The sequence below is a fragment of the Myotis lucifugus genome, unplaced genomic scaffold (genome assembly GCF_000147115.1).
Source record: "Myotis lucifugus unplaced genomic scaffold, Myoluc2.0 scaffold_1, whole genome shotgun sequence".
NCBI lineage: Eukaryota > Metazoa > Chordata > Mammalia > Chiroptera > Vespertilionidae > Myotis > Myotis lucifugus.
In genome coordinates this window covers 6,048,124-6,069,091 of record NW_005871049.1, presented here as the reverse complement: position 1 = coordinate 6,069,091, position 20,968 = coordinate 6,048,124, and the positions used below count along the sequence as shown (strand labels likewise).

At 37.6% G+C, this 20,968-nt stretch overlaps 1 protein-coding gene across 1 annotated transcript in view; it reads right to left on the bottom strand.

Moving 5' to 3' along the window:
* The window catches only part of HSPA4L (heat shock protein family A (Hsp70) member 4 like), a gene marked incomplete at its 5' end in the record, with an annotated part of 52,125 nt that overhangs the window by 4,841 nt on the left and 26,316 nt on the right, over positions 1-20,968 (bottom strand). The window contains 7 exons of the mRNA XM_014457238.2: positions 3,566-3,685; positions 5,489-5,596; positions 6,123-6,248; positions 8,769-8,906; positions 14,392-14,487; positions 16,670-16,869; positions 20,100-20,233. Coding sequence (XP_014312724.1) covers positions 3,566-3,685; positions 5,489-5,596; positions 6,123-6,248; positions 8,769-8,906; positions 14,392-14,487; positions 16,670-16,869; positions 20,100-20,233 — 922 coding nt within the window. The remainder of the gene's footprint in view (positions 1-3,565; positions 3,686-5,488; positions 5,597-6,122; positions 6,249-8,768; positions 8,907-14,391; positions 14,488-16,669; positions 16,870-20,099; positions 20,234-20,968) is intronic.

Genomic DNA, 20,968 nt, shown 5'->3' with positions numbered 1-20,968 from the left:
GTATGATTACAAATTATGCACCCATCATCTCTCAGTTTCTGGGTATTCCCCCCCCCGCCCCCCCATTTTTCTGAATTCCTTCCAACTTATGGATCATTGCTTAAGTTCTTCCCCATTCATGCTGTATCTACATTCTTAAAAACAAAAAACCACAAACTCTAGCCTTGAACCTCTTCTCAGAAATCCCAACTCTATATCCAACTTCCAAATTGATTTTCTATTTGTGAAGTTTGAAATGATGCCCTACATTTCAATCACCTTCCTACCTACTCTTCCCAGTAAATGGCAACTTCATCCTTCCAGACCAAAATCCTTTGAGTCATTTTGGACTCCTCTTTCTGTTATATTTATATAAATCTATCAGATCTTATTAGGTCTGCCTTCTAAATAAATGCAGCAAAAGTCTAACCACTTCTTCCCCCTCCACTACCCAAGTTCAAGTCTCCCATTGTCTCTTGTCTGTATTATTCTAATAATGGCTGCACTAGTCTCTCTGCTTCTAGGTCCCTACATAAATAAGTTAAATCATATTACTTTTATGCTCAAAATCTGCAATGGATTCCTATTCTCAGAGGAAAAGCCAAACTTTTCTAAAGGCCTAATAGGCCCTTTATGATCTGGTAACTGCTTACCCACCACCACCGTTTTAACCACAGTGGCCTCCTTGTTGTTTCTCCAGCATGTTCTCCCCTCGGGTTTTGCAACTGCTATTCCCTTTTTGTAGAACTTTTTTCTTACATTTATCATACATCTTGAACCCTCACCTCCTTCAGTTCTCCCCTCACATATATGTCATCTAATTAGCAGTCTGCCCTTCTGACAAATCTCTACCTCTGACAGTTCCTTACTTTTTCCGTAGCTCTTTATCACTATATGCTACCTTTTCCCACTAAAGCATAAGGTTCAATGTTTTTGTTTGATGCTGTAGTTCCAGCCCCTTGAAGGGAGTCTGGCACATGATAAAAACGAAAAATCCTTGAACATAAGTGTCTCTCTTACTTTGGATAATTTCTTAAATCTGCACTCTCAAGAAGACTGCTACAGCCTGGGCCGTAGTAATTGTATGGGAATCTCCAATACCACATTTGAAACAGTCTTGGTGTTTTCGCTGTCGGCTTGCTCCTCCTATCTTTCCATTATCCTTATGTTCTATTTGTACCTGTTTGGACAGTTAGGACGCTGACATTGGCAGGGATATTCACAATCTTTACCTGGAATCGTCTTCTAGGTTGCTTGGATTGCAATATTATTTTATAAATTTCACAAATCTTTTTCTGTAGTAAGTAACCTCTTTCTACATTGTATAGTAAAAAGCACCATAGTTAAGAGTTTGTATGTTAACTTGGTACTGCTTAGGTGTTTTGTTTTTAAATATGGTTTTTATTGATTTTTTTTCTTTTGAGAGAGAGAGGAAGGGAGAGGGAGACAGAGAGTGAGAGATAGAAACAGCGATGAGAGAGAAACATCAACTCGATCAGCTGCCTCTTGCATGCCCCCAGACCAGGAATTGAACCAGCGACCTCTTGTGCATGGGTCGATACTCAACCACTAAACCACACTGGCTGGGTGATGCTTAGGTTTTAATCCTGACCCTCACTATTTACGACCTTGACAAGTTGCTTAAGCACTGCACTTTTCTTATATATCCTTGTGAGAATGAAGTGAGATAATCCATATAAAAATGCTTCAAATTCACTAAGTGCTTGATCAATGTAAGCTATTATTGATACTCTTCTTGAATCTTTCAGGTGCTAGCTAGCCTCTCCTGCCCAGCCAGCATGGCTCAGTGGTTGAGCATCAACCTATAAACCAGGAGCTCATGGTTCGATTCCCAGTCAGGGCACATGCCCAGGTTGCGGGCTCGATCCCCAGTGTGGAGCGTGCAGGAGGCAGCCAATCAATGATTCTCTCTCATCACTGATGTTTCTCTCTCTCTCTCCCTCATCCTCCTCCTCCTCTCTCCCTCCCTCCCTCCCTCTTTCTCCCCCTTCCTCTCTGAAGTCAATAAAAATGTATTTGTTAAATTCAATGTAATGGCAATGATAAAAATTGGGAAAATTATGTATTCCCTTGCTACCAAAATGAATATTTAATTTTTTTAAATCTTCACCTGAGGATATGTTATTTTCTTTGGTTATAGAGAGAGAGGAAGGGAGAGGGAGGGAGAGAGAAACATTGATGTGAGAAACATCGATTGACTGCCTCCTGTATGCACCTTGACAGGAGATTAAACCCTTAACCTGGATATGTGCCCTGACTGGGAATCAACCCGACTCTTCAGTGCATGGGACAACGCTCTAAACACAGCCACACTGGCTGGGTGAATATTTATTTAAAGCAGGAGTCAGCAAACTTGTCCTACAGACCAAATACAGTCTGCCACGTTTTTAAATAAAGTTACTTTGGAATGCAGCCAGGCCCATTAATGTACATGTCCTATATGGTTGCTTTTGTACTACAATGAAGAGTTGAATAGCTGTATAGAGATAAAGCCTGAAAAGCCTAAAATATTTGTTCATTTAAAGAAAAGTTGGCCCAGCTTGCATGGCTCCATGGCTGAGCATCAACCTATGAACCAGGAGGCCATGGTTTGATTCCAGGTCAGGGCACATGCCCTGGTTGCAGGCTCAATCTCCAGTGTGGGGCGGTCAGGAGGCAGCCAATCAATGATACTCTCTTATCATTGATGTTTCTATCTCTCTTTCTCCCTTCCTCTCTGAAATCAATAAAAATATATTAAAAATATTTAAAGAAGCCGAACCGGTTTGGCTCAGTGGATAGAGCGTCGGCCTGCGGACTCAGGGGTCCCGGGTTCGATTCCGGTCAAGGGCATGTACCTTGGTTGCGGGCACGTCCCCACTGGGGGGGCGTGCAGGAGGCAGCTGATCAATCTCTCTCATCGATGTTTCTGGCTCTCTGTCCCTCTCCTTTCTTCTCTGTGGAAAATCAATAAAATATATTTAAAAAAAATATTTAAAGAAAAAGTTGGCTAACCTCTGGTTAGAGGAAAAAAATGATAAGCTTAATTTTGTTAAATCTTATTGTTATATCCAAGTGGAGATATCATTTATATAACTAAATTTTTGAAGCTTAAAATCAGTGGAAAGGTCAAGGGTAGTAATATAGATTTGGGTATGTATATAAAAGAACCATGGGTACAGGGGATTGCAAATGAGTAATAGACTGGAAGACAGAGGGAAACCAAAAGAAAAAGGAAACAGGACAAAAATAAAGGCTAGCAGAGACCAGTTACAAAAAGGCCTGTAATAAAAAAGGTCCAAGAAAGCCTCTCACTATGGATTTGATCACTGGATTAATTTTTAATGTGGTTTTAGGAAATTTAAAAAAATTAAAAGCACATACCTGCACTGTATTTTAAATGCAGTAATATCATTTACTGATAATTCTCATAAAAAATGAAAAGTTTCAAGTTTGGTGCACAATGTCTCTGAAATTTGGTAGCAACAACTGTCACAGCTTTGTAGCTGAAAACTTTTAGATTTGCCCCACTCTCACCATGAACTCCACATGCCTTCATCATCAGTTGACTTTATGAATTCAATACCTTGTTTCTGTATGCTTCTATCACTTTCATGACAAGTTGAATCTTTTTCCCCAAGTCGGTTAAAGCTTTTGGTCTCTCTTCATGTTCCATGTATCTCATTTGAATAGGCTGGCCATATTTCTGTTAACATAAGTAAATTTTTTAAAAAAGAAAAAGTTACTAACAGAAAAAACCTTTTAACAGAAGACATTGAATATTATGTATATTATGTTTATTAATTATTTTAAAAATGTATACTGTATTATAAATGCAGTGCTTTAAAAAATAAATCTGTATTTTTTCAGAAAAAAAAATCTTTGGACCCTGGAATGGGGAGTTTCTAAATGTTAAAATAGCCTATATAACATTCAGGAGAGGTATAATATAGAAGAATGAGTAACTATTTTCTTTCAAATTGTTTATATACTTAAATAAGAATCAGTTTACTTTAGATGTTCAGAAAAGTTACAAAGGAAATAAAAGACAGACACAAGCACTTCTTATCACTTTTCTCTAATGTTAACATTTTATACCAGCACAGCGTATTAGTCAAAACTAAGAAACCAACCCTGGTACATTACTATTAATTGAAATTCAGACTTTATTCGGACTTCATCTTTTTCTGTTCCAGGATACCATATTGCATTTAGTCTATACATCATACTTTTTATTATAAATATATCTGAAGAAGAAGCAAGTACTGCATTTTAAATTTCTAAAAGCCATCTCAAAACAATAGTAAAGCCTATAAAAACTTATGTAGCACTCATTTTTATGGTTAATTATACATTTGAGGCAAAACATCCATTTGGGGTGCTTTTGGGCTTTTCCAGTTATTTCTATTAGCATTAGCTGCCTGGCTGTTCCTATAGCCCAAAATACATGCATTCTCTTAGGGAGATAGGGAGTAAAATCACCAAGAAGATAAAATGTGATAAAGCCTTGTATTGCTGTCATAAGCTTGGGTTTACTAGTTGCTTTCTAATTATTCCCTTTGGAAGTAATTTATTGGCATGAAAGTAATTGTTGCAAGATATCAACTTCTTTTGCTTAACTTCTTTTGCACCCCCATCCTCCAGTTAACAGATTGCTGTTTCTCATATTCTAGAAATCCTTATTAATGCCATTATTTAGCTTCTATGTAGTCCCTTGCTGCTCAAAGAATGATTTAGGGACCAACTGCATCAGAGTCTTTTAGAAGCTTGTTAAAACTGCAGAATCTTGGGCCCACCTCGATATACTGAATCATAATCTGCATTTCAGTAAGAGCCCTAGGTAATTCATGTACACATTTAAGCCCACTATGATCCACACTAAAAAGGAAAGACTAAAATTACCTGTCATCCTTCCAGTCTGAGTTTCTAATCAAACTACTTTTTTTTCAGGATAGGAGGAGGGTTGGGTAGTAAGGAGGTGAAAAAGGATTACTAGTGGTCTTTTCTTAAAATCATACTATTGGCCTAGAAAAAGGCAATCTGGTGACCACGTCTCCTTATTTCTTTGTAAAAAGAAAATTTTTGAAGTTCTTTGCTGACCAAGTGTCCCCACAGTTGCAACGTGAAAATCAAACCAGTGAAGGGGGAGAGAAGCTGAGGAAGCGTGACTCCTCTAATAAGAAGGGGTCAGGTTGACAAATCACTTTTAATAAGACATCTCAGAAATATATGGTTTGTTAAAGTAATACTAACATTCTGGTCATCTAAATATTTATATCTGAGTATCATGACAGACAAATATGATTATTATTTGATTTCAATTACATGTAGCATTGCTCACTTCTCAAAATGCTTTTTAAACGAGAAACATTTAGAAACATTTCCTCTTATACGTCTGCCTTAGTAATTTCTTACATATTTATGAAAAAAAAAATACACCTTACAACCAATTTTTAGGAAAACTTAATAATGTTTTATTTTATACTAACAGGGACTTTAAAAAGTTTACCTTTAGTTCTTGAAGCCTATCCACATAAACTTGTTTAGGTTGGTCCTCTCCTTCTTCATAAAGCCAATTTTCTGTCTCTTCCAATACTGCAGACAGTTTATTCAAGTCCTAGATATACATTTATAAGACAGTGACTAAAAATGCTCTCCTTAGAAATACAAGTTCAATGAAGGAATACTGTTTTCAAATATAGAAAACTGAATTTCATATTTTCTGACTTTTATTCATAAATGTTCTTCACCATACTTCCACTAATTGGAAAAATAAGAACCATTCCTAAATGTGCTCAAGAAGATTGACAATAATGCATTTAACACATTTATTTATATAATTTGTATTAGCAGTCACCAGCAAATACTTAAGTAGTTCTAGTTAAAAACTGTAAAATTTATACTACTTTTTTTCAGACCTTACCTGAGGATATGTTTTTTATTGATTTTTAGAGAGAGAAAGAGGGAGGGAGGGAGAGGGGGAAGGGAAGATGAGCGAGAGAGAGAAAGAGAAACATAGATACAAAAGAAACATCAATTGGTTTGCTCCCATATATGACATGATTGGTAATAGAACCCCAAACCTCCTAGTGTAAGGAATTACACTCCAACCTACTAAGCCACCTGGCCAGAGCTAGACTTACTTCTTGAGTGATGAACTTTTCATAGACAGTGCCCAGCTTGTCTCTAAAATCATATACATATTCTTCAACAGCATTCTTAGCATCATTTCTCTCTTTCTCCAATTTATCTTGCATGATCATTTTCCCCTATTCAAAAAGTTTCAGATTAGTTGCCATTAAGAATATTAGGGAGTTAGGGATATGCAAATCAAAACCACAATGAAAATATCACTTCATACCTACTAAGATGACTAAGTAAAAAACAAAACAATTCTGGTGAAGATGTGCAGAATGTGATATACTTGTACACTGCTGTTGGAAATGTACAATGCTGCTGCAGTGACAAAAAAAGTTTGGTGGTTCCTCAAATAACAATATGACCCAGCAATTAGGTATATATCCAAAGTAGCAACTCAAACAGATATTTGTATGCCAGTGTTCACTGCAGTAGTATTCATAATAGCGAAAAGGTGGAAGTTGTCCACTAACAGATAAATGGATAAATAAATGTATATATACACAATGGAATATTATCCTACAACAAAAGTTCTGATACATGTTACAACATGGATAAACCTTGAAAATATCAAGTGCAATAAGTCAGACACCAAAGGACAAATATTGTATAACTACATTTATATAATAAATATTGTATGATTACATTCACCTATAGGCCAATTTATAGAGACAGAAAGTGGATTAGAATTTTTATTTTATTATTTATTTATTTTTTAAAATATGTTTTTACTGATTAGAGAGGAAGGAAGAAGGAGAGAGAGACAGAAACATCAATGATGAGGGAGAATCATTGATCGGCTGTCTCCTGCACAGCCCCATTGGGGACTGAGCCCGCAACCTGGGCATGTGCCCTTGACTGGAATAGAACCCGGGAGCTTCTGTTCACAAGCTGATACTCTATCCACTGAGCCAGACCAGCTAGGGTTAGAATTTATATTTAAAGAAAGCCACATAGACCATGTCATTGTACATACTCAGGTTCAAATTCTAGGTTTCCCATTTATTAGCATCGAGAAAAGTCAACCTCTCAGCCTCAGTTTTCTCATCCTAAACTACAAAGCATACTTCTATTTAGCTCATAGGGTTAATAAGATTGACAGAGACCACATAAAATATTTAGTCCAGTGCCTGGCATGTAACTGATGCTGAAAAAATGTTAGCCCTGAGAGGAAATATAATATAGTGGTTGTGATCTTGAGCTTTGGATACAGACTACCTGGATTTAAATAAAAGGTTACTCTCTGACCTTGAGTGATCTAGTCTACTTGCTCCTGTTTCCTCATCTGTAAAATGTAGCCTTATAGCAGTACCTACATCATAGGGTTGTTCTGAGGATTAAATAGGATATCAACGTGTTTAAGATGCTAGCAAAAATTAGTATTGTTATAATCAAAAGCAAAAAAAAAAAAATTGGGGGCTAGTATTACTTGAAGAAAAAATTTTCACTTTAATAGAAACACTATTTTAAACACAAGACTTCGGTATACTGACATTTGTGAATTTAAAACAGCGAAACACTTAAAAACTTAAGGAACAATTTTATATGCAAAATTTGCCAGAATTGCACTTCCTCACAATCATTTCTTTGGGAAAATTAGTCTCAAAACATACAAATTCTGAATTATTCAGGGTCTGCAGGAATGCTTGCTTCACATAAAATGCAGCCTTCAATAACTAATGCATAAGTGATATAGGTAGGTACTAAAAAGAGCAAGTACTGTAAAGTCAAAATCTTTTATTTTTTAATTTATTTTTTATTAAATTTATTGCAGTGACATTGGTTAATAGTCAGAATCTCATGAAAAAATTCCTAGAATAATGTGCAGAAGATGGAAGAATATTGGGGCACTTCAAAGAAAACTGACTTTCTTTAATGCCAGCCAAGCCTGCAGAAACTAGGAAACACTACTTAAGTGTAAATTTTAAAAATAAAAATAACCAGACCTGTGTGACTCAGTGATTGAGCATCGACCTATGAACCAGGAGGTCACGGTTCAATTCCCAGTCAGGGCACATGCCCAAGTTGTGGGCTCGTTCCCTAGTGGGGGTGTGCAGGAGGCAGCCAATCAATGACTGTCATCATTGATTTTTTTTTCTCTCTCTCCCTCTCCCTTCCTCTCTGAAATAAAAATAAATAAATAAATAAATTACTTCTTATACAACTACTTATGTTAAAGAAACAAAACTCTTCAAGAGACTAAAATTAAACATTTAGACATGTAAGGAAAATTTCAAGAATGACAACAGATTTTACAAAGTATTAATTGTAAGTCAGAAAGCATTCTGAATAGAGCATTAATCTTTTAGGACAACACATTAGAAGAGGGGAGCTGCTATTACTTCCCCATAAGGTATCTGCTGGGTGTTACTGTTAAAGACAGAATAAAAGGAGTAGGAATCACTATTGTTAGACTAGTCTTCCTCTATAGTGGAAATATCATGTTTCTCATATAACTAAGATGAAACTGTACTGTACATGACATTAATACAGCTCAATATTTTGTCCAAAATAAAGTAGTTCAATGATCTATTTAATAATTTCTTAGGAGTTACAGGCTAATTACCTCATTTGGGGGGATAACTGTTGACTTCTACAAAAATCTCAGAATATACTACTACCTATTTCAACATCAACTCGGATTTATATACCTCATTTTCAATGTAGCTATTGAGAAGATCTTGGCCCAATTGTCTACACAGGCTACTCTGGATAGGTAGATCAATACTCTTGACTCTTCCTTTTTTAATGGTCTGGTTTAATCGGTCTTGTTTGTCTGAGGGAGCTGTCTGAAAAAAAAATAATAATAATAAAGTAAATTTCCAAAGCTAGTTTAAAAATAGATTTAAGAGTAATTTCAGATGAAACAAGAAAATAAAATCAAACAAAACTTATCAACTATATTTTAAAATACTACTTAAATGCTGATAGTATTTTATACTCTGCACATTAAGTCTTTTCACATAAAATATATTGGGCTGGAAATGTAAATTAAAACCATAATGAGACGCTACTTCACATCCATTGGGATGGCTATAATATAAAAAATGGAAAATGACCAGATTCAGTGAAGATGTGAAGAAATTGGAACCCTCATTCATACTGACAAGATTGTAAATTAGAGCAGTTCTGGAAAACAGGCAGTTTCTCAAAAAATAAACATAGAGATACCATATATGCAGCAATTCCAGTCCTAGGTACATGCCCAAGCTGATCAATAGTTAGATAAAATGTGGTATGCATTCATACAATGCAGTATTATTCAGCTATATGAAGTACTGATACATCCAACAACCTGGAAAAACTTGAAAAACATTAGTGAAAGAAGCTGTCCAGAATAGGAAAATAGAAAGATCTATGGTTGCCTAGGACTGGCAGGAAGAGGGCTGGGGAAAAATAGGGAGTTACTGTTAATGGGTACAGGGCTTCTCTCTGTGGTGATGAAAATGTAAAATTGTGAAAATGGTTGAAAAATCTGAGTTTATTAAAAACCATTGAGCCCTGACCGTTTTGTGGTTAGAGCATCAGCCCATGCACCAAAGCGTCACAGGGTCGATTCCAGCCCTGGTCAGGGTTTGTGTGGGGGGCAATCAGTGGATGTGTCTCTCTCACATCGATGTTTCTCTCTCTCCCACCCCACCTCTCTCCTCCCTTCCACCCTCTGTAAGGATCAATGGAAAAAATATCCTCGAGTGAGGATTGAAAAACAAAAACAAAAACCAAACCCTTGAATTGTACACTTAAATGGGTAGATTGTATGGTAGGTAAACTGTATATCAATAAACAAAAGCAAAAAATATTAGGTAAAATTAAAAATTTATAAAAATAGGTTTCAGGTTTTAAATTACTTAAGAGCCTAATAGTTAAAACTGAATATAATCTCTGAAGAAAAATCTATATAGCTAACCTACACAGATTAAATTCTGTTCAGGTTAGGTTAGAACAATCTATTGAAGATGATAGTTTAGAATTGTAGCCCCATTTATCTGAATGATGGGGGTAGGGTCTCTCCCTCCTTTTATCAGCAATGATGTCATTTTTAAAAATTAAATTTATTGGGGTGATACTGGTTAATAAGATTATAGTATAGGCTTCAAGTATAGATTTCTATGATACATCATCTCTATATTGCATTATGTGCCCACTACCCAAAGTCCCATCTTCTGTCACCATATATTTGACTCCTTTACCTTTCACTACCCTCATCCTTCTTTCCTCTGAAAATGACCATACTGTTTTCTGAGTTTTTGTTTGTTTTTCTTGTTTGTCCATTTATTGCTTTCAGTTTTTTAAAAATATATTTTATTGATTTTTTACAGAGAGGAAGGGAGAGGGATAGAGAGTTAGAAACATCAATGAGAGAGAAACATCGATCAGCTGCCTCCTGCACACCTCCCACTAGGGATGTGCCTGCAACCAAGGTACATGCCCTTGACTGGAATCGAACCTGGGACCTTTCAGTCCGCAGGCCAATGCTCTATCCACCGAGCCAAACCAGGTAGGGCTGCTTTCAGTTTTATATCCTACATATAAGTGAAATCATATGGTTCTTGACTTTTTCTGTTTGACTTATCTTGCTTAGTATGAGAAAGGCAATGATGTCTTCGTAAAACAATGACTCTCGTTTATCCTTTATATTTTTATTTTAAAAAATATTTGTTTTTGCACAAAGAAAAATATTTTATAATATGCAGCCAAATGCTTACAATAGTTAACTTTGAGATGCAGTGTTACTGCTAATTTAAGTTTTCTTCATATAATTATTTTATTTTCTATTTTCTCTGAGATTGTATTTTTAGTGAAGTTACCAAAAAATACATTTTTTCTTACCAAAAAGTTAATTTTACTTATATAGTATTATCAAGTTCATTCTTTAAAACATCTTCTATAATATAAATCTTTGAAATGTATTTATTCTGGTTATGTGCTTTCTCTACATTTCCATATTAGTAAGATTAAAAATATATAGTGTGCCCTAACTGGTTTGGCTCAGTGGATAGAGTGTTGGTCTGCGGACTCAAGAGTCCCGGGTTCGATTTCGGTCAGGGGCATGTACCTTGGTTGCGGGCACATACCTAGTAGGGAGTGTGCAGGAGGTAGCTGATCGATGTTTCTCTCTCATTGATGTTTCTAACTCTCTATTCCTCTCCCTTCCTCTCTGTAAAAAATTAATAAAATATATTTTAAAAAAATCAAGTGTACTAGAGGCCCAGTGCACAACATTCATGCACTGAGGAGCGGGGGGAGCCCTCAGCCCAGCCTGCGCCCTCTCACAGTCCGGGAGTCCTCGCTCCTTACCACATGCCTACTCACTGCTCCTTACCGCTCGGCTCGCTGCTCCTTACCACTGCCGCAGAGATGGGAGAGGCTCCCTTCACTGCTGCTGCACTCACCAACCATGAGCCCGGCTTCTGGCTGAGCGGTGCTCTCCCTGTGGGAGTGTACTGACCACCATGGGGCAGCTCCTGTGTTGAGCATCTGCCCCCCTGGTGGTCAGTGTGCATCATAGTGACTGGTCGTTTTGCCGTTTGGTCGATTTGCATATTAGCCTTTTATTATATAAGATTGGAGAACCAAGATGGTAGTGTAAACTCCAGTATTCACTGCCTCCCCCAATCACATCAAAATTACAACTAAAATACACAACAACCATCATTCAGAACTGCCTGAAATCTGACTGAATGGAAGTCCTACAACTAGAGAAGTAAGAAGAGAGCACATTCTTTTTTATTCTCTAAGTAAAGAAAGACTGATTGGAGGGGCAGAGGAATAGAACAGGCTGGTCTGACAACCACCTGTGGCATTTATTTTTAATCAGGAGTAATATCTCCAAGGCCTCACATGAGAAGCAGGGGATCCCAGCTCCACACTAAACCCCCAGCCCAGGGTTCCAGAACTGGGAAGAGAAGTCTCCAAAACTTCAGGCTGTAAAAACCAGTGGGGATTATGGCTGAGTGACGTGGAGGCTGCTGGAGACCCAGGTGTTCCTCTTGAAGGGCCCACACACAATCTTTCATAGTCTAGCTTCCTCTGAGCTCCTGTGCTGGGCAGAGGCTTTGGAGGAATCTAGGAACATATGGGGAGGAACTGGACTGTCAGATATCAGGGCAGGAACTTGGAGGTGACTTTCTCACAGCCTGGGGTGCTCACAGGGTTCATGGTTCCCATGTTGGTACCTCCCCTATGGCAGAGTGAACTGGCAACCATATCTGAGTTTCCATCAGCATGGCCCATACTGTTTTCTCTGCCCTGATGATTCCCTGAGATCTCGCCCCATCCAATATGCAGCCCCACCCAAGCTGTTTGCAGATACATTTTTATATGAATGGCCTGTCCTGACTCAGGCTTCAGACTTTGCTAAAATCTCTTAAACAAGCAGTAGCTGGAGTCAGCCTGTCACAAACCTATCAATAATGGGCCCAAGACCCAGCACTAGCACCAACCTGCTTTGCTTCACAACTGGGCCTTGCCTGGGCACTTGCCAGCCAAATACAAGTAGTAGCAATCTGTAGATCTCTCTATAGCTCCTGCTGGGAGGCCCCAGAGCCAGTGTGCCCAATAGACAGCTTGAGACTATACCAGTTTACAACTCTTCACATCCACAAGTGACACACTCAAAGGGAAGACTCAGTGAGCACCAAAGCCCCACTGAAGCAAGTCCTGCTCCACAGGGTTGTCTCCTGCACAGTAGTTCTTCCACTGTAGTCGCAGCTGGTCCTCACAGACAATTGGCCTGTGGGTCAATTCCTCCCAGTGATGCCAAAAGCAGTCAAGGCTCAACTACAAGACTGTGCACAAAGCCCACACAGGGGCACACCTCGAGTGCCCAGCTCAGGTGCCTGGGGAGACTGAGCCACTGGGCCCTGTAGGACACCTATTATACAAGGCCACCCTACCAATTCCAGGAGACATAGCAGCTCTACCTAATACATAGAAACAAACACAGGGAAGCAGCCAATATGAGGAGACAAAGAAACATGTTAGAATGAAAGAAATGGAAGCAAGCAATCTACTGGATACAAAGTTCAAAATAATGGTTATAAGTTACTCAAGGATCTTAATGAGAGCTTCAAGGGACTTAGTGAGCCTTTCAAGGATCTTAGTGAGAATTTCAAAGACATGAAAAAGGACCAGTCAGAAATTAAGCATATACTAGTTGAAATAAAGAATAATTTATAGGATTTTAACAGTAGAGGATTCCGAGAATCAAATTAATGATTTGGAATATGAGGAAGCAAAAACATACTCAATCAGAAGAGCTAAAAGAAAAAGAATCCAAAAGTATGAAGATAGTGTAAGGAGCCTCTGGGACAACTTCAAGCTTACCAACATTCGCATTATGGGGGTGCCAGAAGAAGAGTGAGAGCAAGATAGTGAAAACCTATTTGAAGAAATAATAATAGAAAACTTCCCCTACCTGGTGAAAGAAATAGACTTACAAGTCCAGGAAATGCTGAGTCCCAAACAAGAGGAAGCCAAAGAGGCCACATCAAGTAAGACACATCATAATTAAAATGCCAAGGTTTAAAGACAAAGAGAGAATCTTAAAAGAAGCAAAAGAAAAGCAGTTAGTTACCTATAAGGGAGCACCTATATGACTATCAGCTGATTTCTCAACAGAAACTTTGCAGGCCAGATGGTGTGGCAAGAAATATTCAAAGTGATGAATAGCAAAGACCTACAACCAAGATTACTCTACCCAGCAAAGTGATCATTTAGAATTGAAAGTCAGATAAAGAGCTTCACAGACAAGAAAAAGCTAAAGGAGTTCATCACAACAAACCAGTATTATATGAAATGTTGAAGGGTATTCTTTAAGGAGAGGAAGAAGAAGAAGAAAAGATAAAAAATATGAAAAATAAAATGGCAATAAATACATATCTATCAATAATTGAGTCTAAATATCAAAATAAATGAACAAGAAATCAAATCAACAAGATAAATTGATGAATAAAATTGAACCAGAGGCATGGAAATATGGATCAATCTCAGAGGGAAGATGGGTGTGGTGAGTGGGAAGAGATTAACCAAAGATATACATATATGTATTACTGATGGACACAGACAATAAGGGGGTGAAGGCCTGGAGTAGGGCAGGAACCGTATGGAGGGGGACAATGGGGGAATAATGGGGGACATCTGTAATACTCTCAACAATAAATATTTAAAAAATAAAAAAATCAAGTGTATTAAAAACATGCAATATAAAGAAAATACATAAACTTAAATTATTCAATCCCAAAAAGACACAACCATAGAAATAGTAAAACAAACCTTTGTTTTGGCTCCTGTGTGATCAATTTCCTCTTCAGGGGTGTGCTCAGCATGACATTTTGGATGACCTTCTTCTTGGTCAACCTGCATTTTATCCTGAAAAGAAAATAAGTAATTGATAGTAGTTATGGTGTCTATTTTTTTTAATAAACAGCATCTTAGAGTTCAAGTCTGTTTTGAACTGTGTAAATAGTAAAATAGAAGCTTGTTTTCAATCATGAGAATAACTACAAGTAACAGGTAATTAAAATGAAAAGATCTATTTGATGCTGTGAATAAATCTTGTGTGATTCACCTGTGGTAAAAACACACACAAAATAAATGAAAAAATTTCAAGTCAAATTCATAAAAGCAAGCTTACAAACAAGAACAGCAGCAAAAAACCCCTATAAATTTCACATGAAAAATGTCAATAAAGAATTTAATGTGGGAAAATAAAAAAGATACAAAATTTATGTACTTCATAAATTCAATATTTTTAAATGTAACAAAATACTCAAGGAAATACAGCAAAATTGTCAAAGTTGATGTCTATGAATTATTATAACATAAACTTAAATTTTTTTTATGTCTAAAAGACAAACTTTCAACCAGTTAAGGCTGCCAAAATGGACTCTCTATTTGGCAAATAATACTAAGTATTAGGTTTTTCTGGTTTTTAAAATCTTATCCTTTACTGTCCTTTCAAAGAGAAGAAAGCTTAGGATTCAGGAATCAGTATAATTTAGGTCTTCTAATATATCTGGAATAAGCACATACAGGATAATCAGAAGGCTAGCTTTAATAAAAAAATAAGTTTATTTGTGCCAAAGACAAAAACAAGTTGTAAGTGTTCTTTGTCGATAAAAGGATAATTATTTCTGACATATCAACTCGCCCTGCACCTTCTAACTGTACAGTTTCTCCAACCCTGTGATTGAGAAGAGGTGAAAAAAGTAACATGGGGGCTATGGCTGGTTGCTAAGTGGTTAGAGTGTGCAGGAGGCAACCAATCAATGTGTTTCTCTGACACAGATCTCTCTCTTTCTCTCTCTCTCCACCCACTCTCTCTAAAAATAAATGGAAAAAATATCCTCAGGTGAAGATTAACAATAATTAAAAAAAAGTGACAGTGGTGAGTTGACGTAATGTAGGAAAACACAATTACATTATTTACTCCATTTCTTATAATACTAAGAAAAGATGCTGCCAATTAAAAGGCCAAAATGCTTTGCCATTTGGCATTTTTAAAAAATATTTTTATTGATTTCAGAGAGGAAGAGAGAGGGAGAGAGAGATAGAAACATCAATGATGAGAGAGAATCATTGATCAGCTGCCTCCTGCATGCCCCCTACTGGGGATCAAGCCCACAACCCTGGCATGTGCCCTTGACCAGAATCGAACCCGGGACCCCTCAGTCCACAGGCCAACGCTCTATCCACTGAGCCAAACCAGCCAGGGCTCACTTGGCATTTTTGTTTTATACTTACTCAAAGAGCTCTTCTAGTGTGTATATATATTTATACATCTAAAGGCAAATTAACCAAATAAATTGGTTAAGGTAGTTCTAAAACTTGTTCACATTCAGAAGCCAATGCTTCTGAAAATCATTAAATTAATTTGTTAATGTATGTATTTTTCTACATAATAATGTCCTTTGTGCCATCAAGACCATTAATAAGTGACCTATCATTTGTTTAAAAAATTGCTCCAGTTTAGGCCTTTAATATCTCTCTATATAAAAGCCTAAGCGACTGTTACCACCAAACAGCTGGAACAACTGGTTGATGAGTTGCTTTGATGTGCACTGACCACCAGGGGCAGACGCTCAATGCAGGAGCTGCCCCCAGTGGTCAGTGCGCTCCCACAGCCAACCTCCCTCAGCCCCCACCTCTCCCCCACCCCTCCACCCCCATCCCCTGCCTGCCAACCTCCCGTGGCCCCTCCCCCCTGCTGGCCAGCCAACCTCCTGGGGTCCCTCCCCCTGGCCGGCCAACCTCTCACGGCCCCTCCCCCCAGCTGGCCAACCTCCCACGGCCCCTCCCCCCCAGCCAGCCAACCTCCCACAGTCCCTCCCCCAGGGCCCCAATTGGGGGGGCTGGCAGGCCAACCTCCCATGGTCCCTCCCCCTGGCGTTGCGGGGCCGGGATGAGCGGGAGCAGCAGGCGGTGTTGAACTGCTGGTTTCAGCCCAGTCCCTGTAGGCCACGCCAAGGGACCCCCACCCGTGCATGAATTCATGCATCAGGCCTCTAGTACTCTATATTTAATTAGAGGAATTTGAAACAATTTTACATACCACATCATCTTTGCTTTCATCCTTAAATGACGTTTCTGTCTCCATAGGAACATCGCTGTGATCCCCTTCTATATTTTGCTTTTCAATTACTGATGCACTAGCCACACTGAAGATTCCATGGATGTTAATGCGAACTTTAACCTTCACTTTAGAACTATCACCATCAGACTGTGGGAAAACATTCTGAATAGTGAAGCTCCCTTAAAGAAAAAAGAGCTTTGATCAATACATGGGCCTCAGATTAACTCATTCAGTTCATTAAATTCAGTAATTTGACTATCATCTTTCCAATGCTGGCAAATAATTGTAACATTATTACCACATCCAGATTAACTACTGTGGGACAGGTATTTTCCCCAGATCATTTTCATACCTTAATAAATTTGGTATTAAGACTCAGAAAGAGTAAGTAACCCGTCCAAAATCAACAATGCTAGAAAAAAGGAGAGTTGGGATTTTAACCAAGGACAATCTGACTCAAGGCAATATAACTTTTAAGTATGTTTTTAATGCTCTAAAACCAAAATAAAATTCAAATTTTTGAGTTTGAAAACCAAATATAAAATTACCCCTTTTTGCTACAAGCTATGCAAATCATAATCATCTTGGTAATTCATAAATAAAATGACTTAAAATTTTCCTGCATTTTTCCTATAGCAAAATTGCTGTTATCCAGTCACTAATACCTACAAAGGTCATATTAATTTTTCAAGCACAGTTACAAAGAATATCTTTGTAGATAATCAGAGAAATTTGAATATGGACTGTATAGTAAATAGTATTATTCCAGTGTTAAATTTCTTGGGTATGATAATGATGTCTTTATGTAAGAGAATGTTCTTCTTGAGAGACCTATGACATGTAATTAGTGGTGAGTTGTTGGGATATCTATACCAAACTTTCAAACGGTTTGTCAAAAAGTGTATGTATCTGTGATGTTAGCAACTGGATCTAGGTGAATGTATGGCGTTCACTAAATCAGCGGTGGCCAACCGGTGGTCCGCAGACCACTGGTGGTCCGTGAGGTCCGAAAGGTTGGCAACCACTGCACTAAACCATTCCTTCAATTTCTTATAGCTCTGCAATTTTCAAAATTAAAATGGTAGAGAGATAAAACACAAATGATGAAACATTCACCATCAAGTCATTAAATCAACATTTTGATATACAGAGATTTATAGATCATGCAATTATTCTGAATTATTTATAACTTAAGGCAAATGTAAAAATAAATATATAAGTACATTAAGGAGTAAATTATGTAAGTAGAAAAAAAAAAAATCTAATGCTACCCTGGCCAGGTGGCTCAATGGGTTGGAGCATCGTCCTGTATACCAAAAGGTTTCGGGTTGATTTGCAGTCAGGGCATATACTTAGGTCAGTGGTCGGCAAACCGTGGCTCGTGAGCCACATGCGGCTCTTTGGCCCCTTGAGTGTGGCTCTTCCACAAAATACCACGTGCGCGCGGGCGTGCACGTACAGTGCGATTGAAACTTCGTGGCCCATGCACAGAAGTCGGTTTTCGGCCTGGGCGAGTCTATTTTGAAGAAGTGGCGTTAGAAGAAGTGGGGGTACGTTCGCTGAGGTCGACCCCTCAGATTGAGGACGTTTTTAGCAAAGGCCAGCTTAGGAGTACCCTAATTAAGTTCATAACAATGTACCTACCTATATAGTTTAAGTTTAAAAAATTTGGCTCTCAAAAGAAATTTTAATCGTTGTACTGTTGATATTTGGCTTTGTTGACTAATGGGTTTGCCGACCACTGACCTAGGTTACAGGTTCAATCCCTGGTCAGGAGGCAGCCGATCAATGTTTCTTTCTCTCTCCCTCTCCCTTCCCCTCTCTCGCAGTGGTTCTCAACCTTCCTAATGCTGCGACCCTTTAATACAGTTCCTCATGTTGTGGTGACCCCCAACCATAAAATCATTTTCGTTGCTACTTCATAACTGTAATTTTGCTACTGTTATGAATCGTAATGTAAGTATCTGATATGCTATATGTGTTTTCCGATGGTCACGACCCACAGGTTGAGAACTGCTGTTCTAGAATCAATAAAAACATATCCTCAGGTAAAGATTAAAAAAAAAAAGAACTCTAATGTTAAAAAATCTCAAATAAGGATACCCATAAGTAGAGAAAGAATACTAGGCAGAAAAAATGAGTAGTAAACAATATGATTGGCCTATGTTGTGGATTGAATTATGCCCCCCTCCCTGCCCATCATATATTGAAGTCCTACTCTCCAATACCTCAGAAGGAGACCTGATTTAAAGATAAGGTCTTCACAGAGGTTAATCAAGTTAAAATGAGGTTATCAGACTGGACTCTAATCCAATGACTGATATGTTTATTTGGAGACAGATATACAGAGAGAACATCATGTGAACATGGCCATCTACAAGCCAAGGAAAGAAGCCTAGAATGGATCCCTCCTTCACAGTCCTCAGAAGGAAGCAATCCTTCCAGCTCCTTGATTTCAGACTTTTAGCATCCAGAACTGTGAGACTAAATTCTATTGTTTAAGCCACCCAGTTTGTGGTACTTTATTAAGAAACCCTAGCAAATGAATACCACGTTCAGTAATTAATGTCTATGATTTAAATAATGTACTTGAAATATTTATAATGTTCCTTTTCTAGTCTGTCAATAAAAGCAATACATATAGAGAATTTTAAAACTTAAAAATTATTCTTTCTCTCTTTTTTTGTTGTTAATTCTCACCTGAGGGTATTTTTTCCATTGATTTTAAAAGAGTGGAAAGGAGGGGGGAAGGAGAGAGAGAGAAACATCGATGTGAGAGAGACACTTTGATTGGTTGCCTCTCACAGGCACCCAGATAGGGGCTGGGGATCAAACTTCCAACCCAGGTAAGTGCCCTTGACCGGAATTGAACCCGAGACCCTCTGGTGCACGGGCTGACACTTTAAACACTGAACCACGCTGGTCAGACCCCTTCTCTTTCAAATGATATAAAATCATGATTTTATTTTTTATTTTTTAGGAAGATTACTCAACTAAAATGGATATTACAGTCTCCTATTGTCACTTTCATATCAATCTAATGATATTCTATTTGCCACCAGTGAGCATAAGTTTAAAATCAGAATATATGCATAATAAGTCTGGCAGAACAATTTCAATTTATTGATTAGACTTTTTCCATAAAAAAGAATCCTTACCCAAACCTTTTAGGCCAATTACAGAACACTTTAAATATAGATGTCAAAATGAATTGAAAATATTCAAACTTTGCTGTTATTCCAGATATCAACTCTGAACACTAACAAGTACATTTTAGAAAAAGTTATGGAATATCTTTCTTTTAAAGTCTAGTGCTGGCTTAGCTTAACTATCAACTTATTTGTTTCCTTAATTCAAATATTAACATATTATTTATAAAAATAAAAAATGCATGAGAACTTTCTCTTACCAATCCTTGGATCAGGATAAGGCACTTCATGTAAATTAGTATAAAATGCTTCTAGCTCAAATGGTTCCTTCTTGTGGAAAGTAATGACCTTTGAGAATGGAGCAGGATGGTTCTTACAGAATACTTCACATTCCCTAACATGGAGTGAGAAAACACTCAGTTTAAAACAAGTAGAAACTTGCCTATGAAAATAATTACAGAATCCACCTCATTTTTAATTCATAAGTAGCAATTATAAAGGCCTCTCTCCATGCACAAAGTATAGAAAAATAAATTGTTTGTACTATTAACCTGGATTTTGACAGGCTTATGGCTCAAAGATTTTAGAATGTCTGTCAACATAATAGTTCTATTAAAAAAAAAAAGTACCTGAGAATAGGTATATGTTAAGGCCAATACAGATAGATTTTTTTTTATTGTTTTTTGCTTCCATCTGAGGACCAAATCCTACCCATTAGTTTCCAAAATACTTTCATATGGAACTTTTTTATTCTAGCTTCTATAAAAAGGAACTTTTATTTGAAAAGAATTTCAAACCTACAGAATTGTGCAAGAATAAACAGAATAACACACACACACACACACACACACACACACACACACACACACATATATTTTAAATATATTTTTATTGATTTCAGAGAGGAAGGGAGAGGAAGAGAGAGATAGAAATATCAATGATGAGGAATCATTGATTGGCTGCCCCCACAAGCCCCCTACCGGGGACCGAGCTCGCAACTCAGGCATGTGCCCTTGACTGGAATCAAACCCGGGAACCTTGAGTCCGCAGGCCAACACTCTATACATTGAGCCAAACTGGCTAGGGAACTATATATATTTTTAACCTAGATTTGCTACTATTAACATTT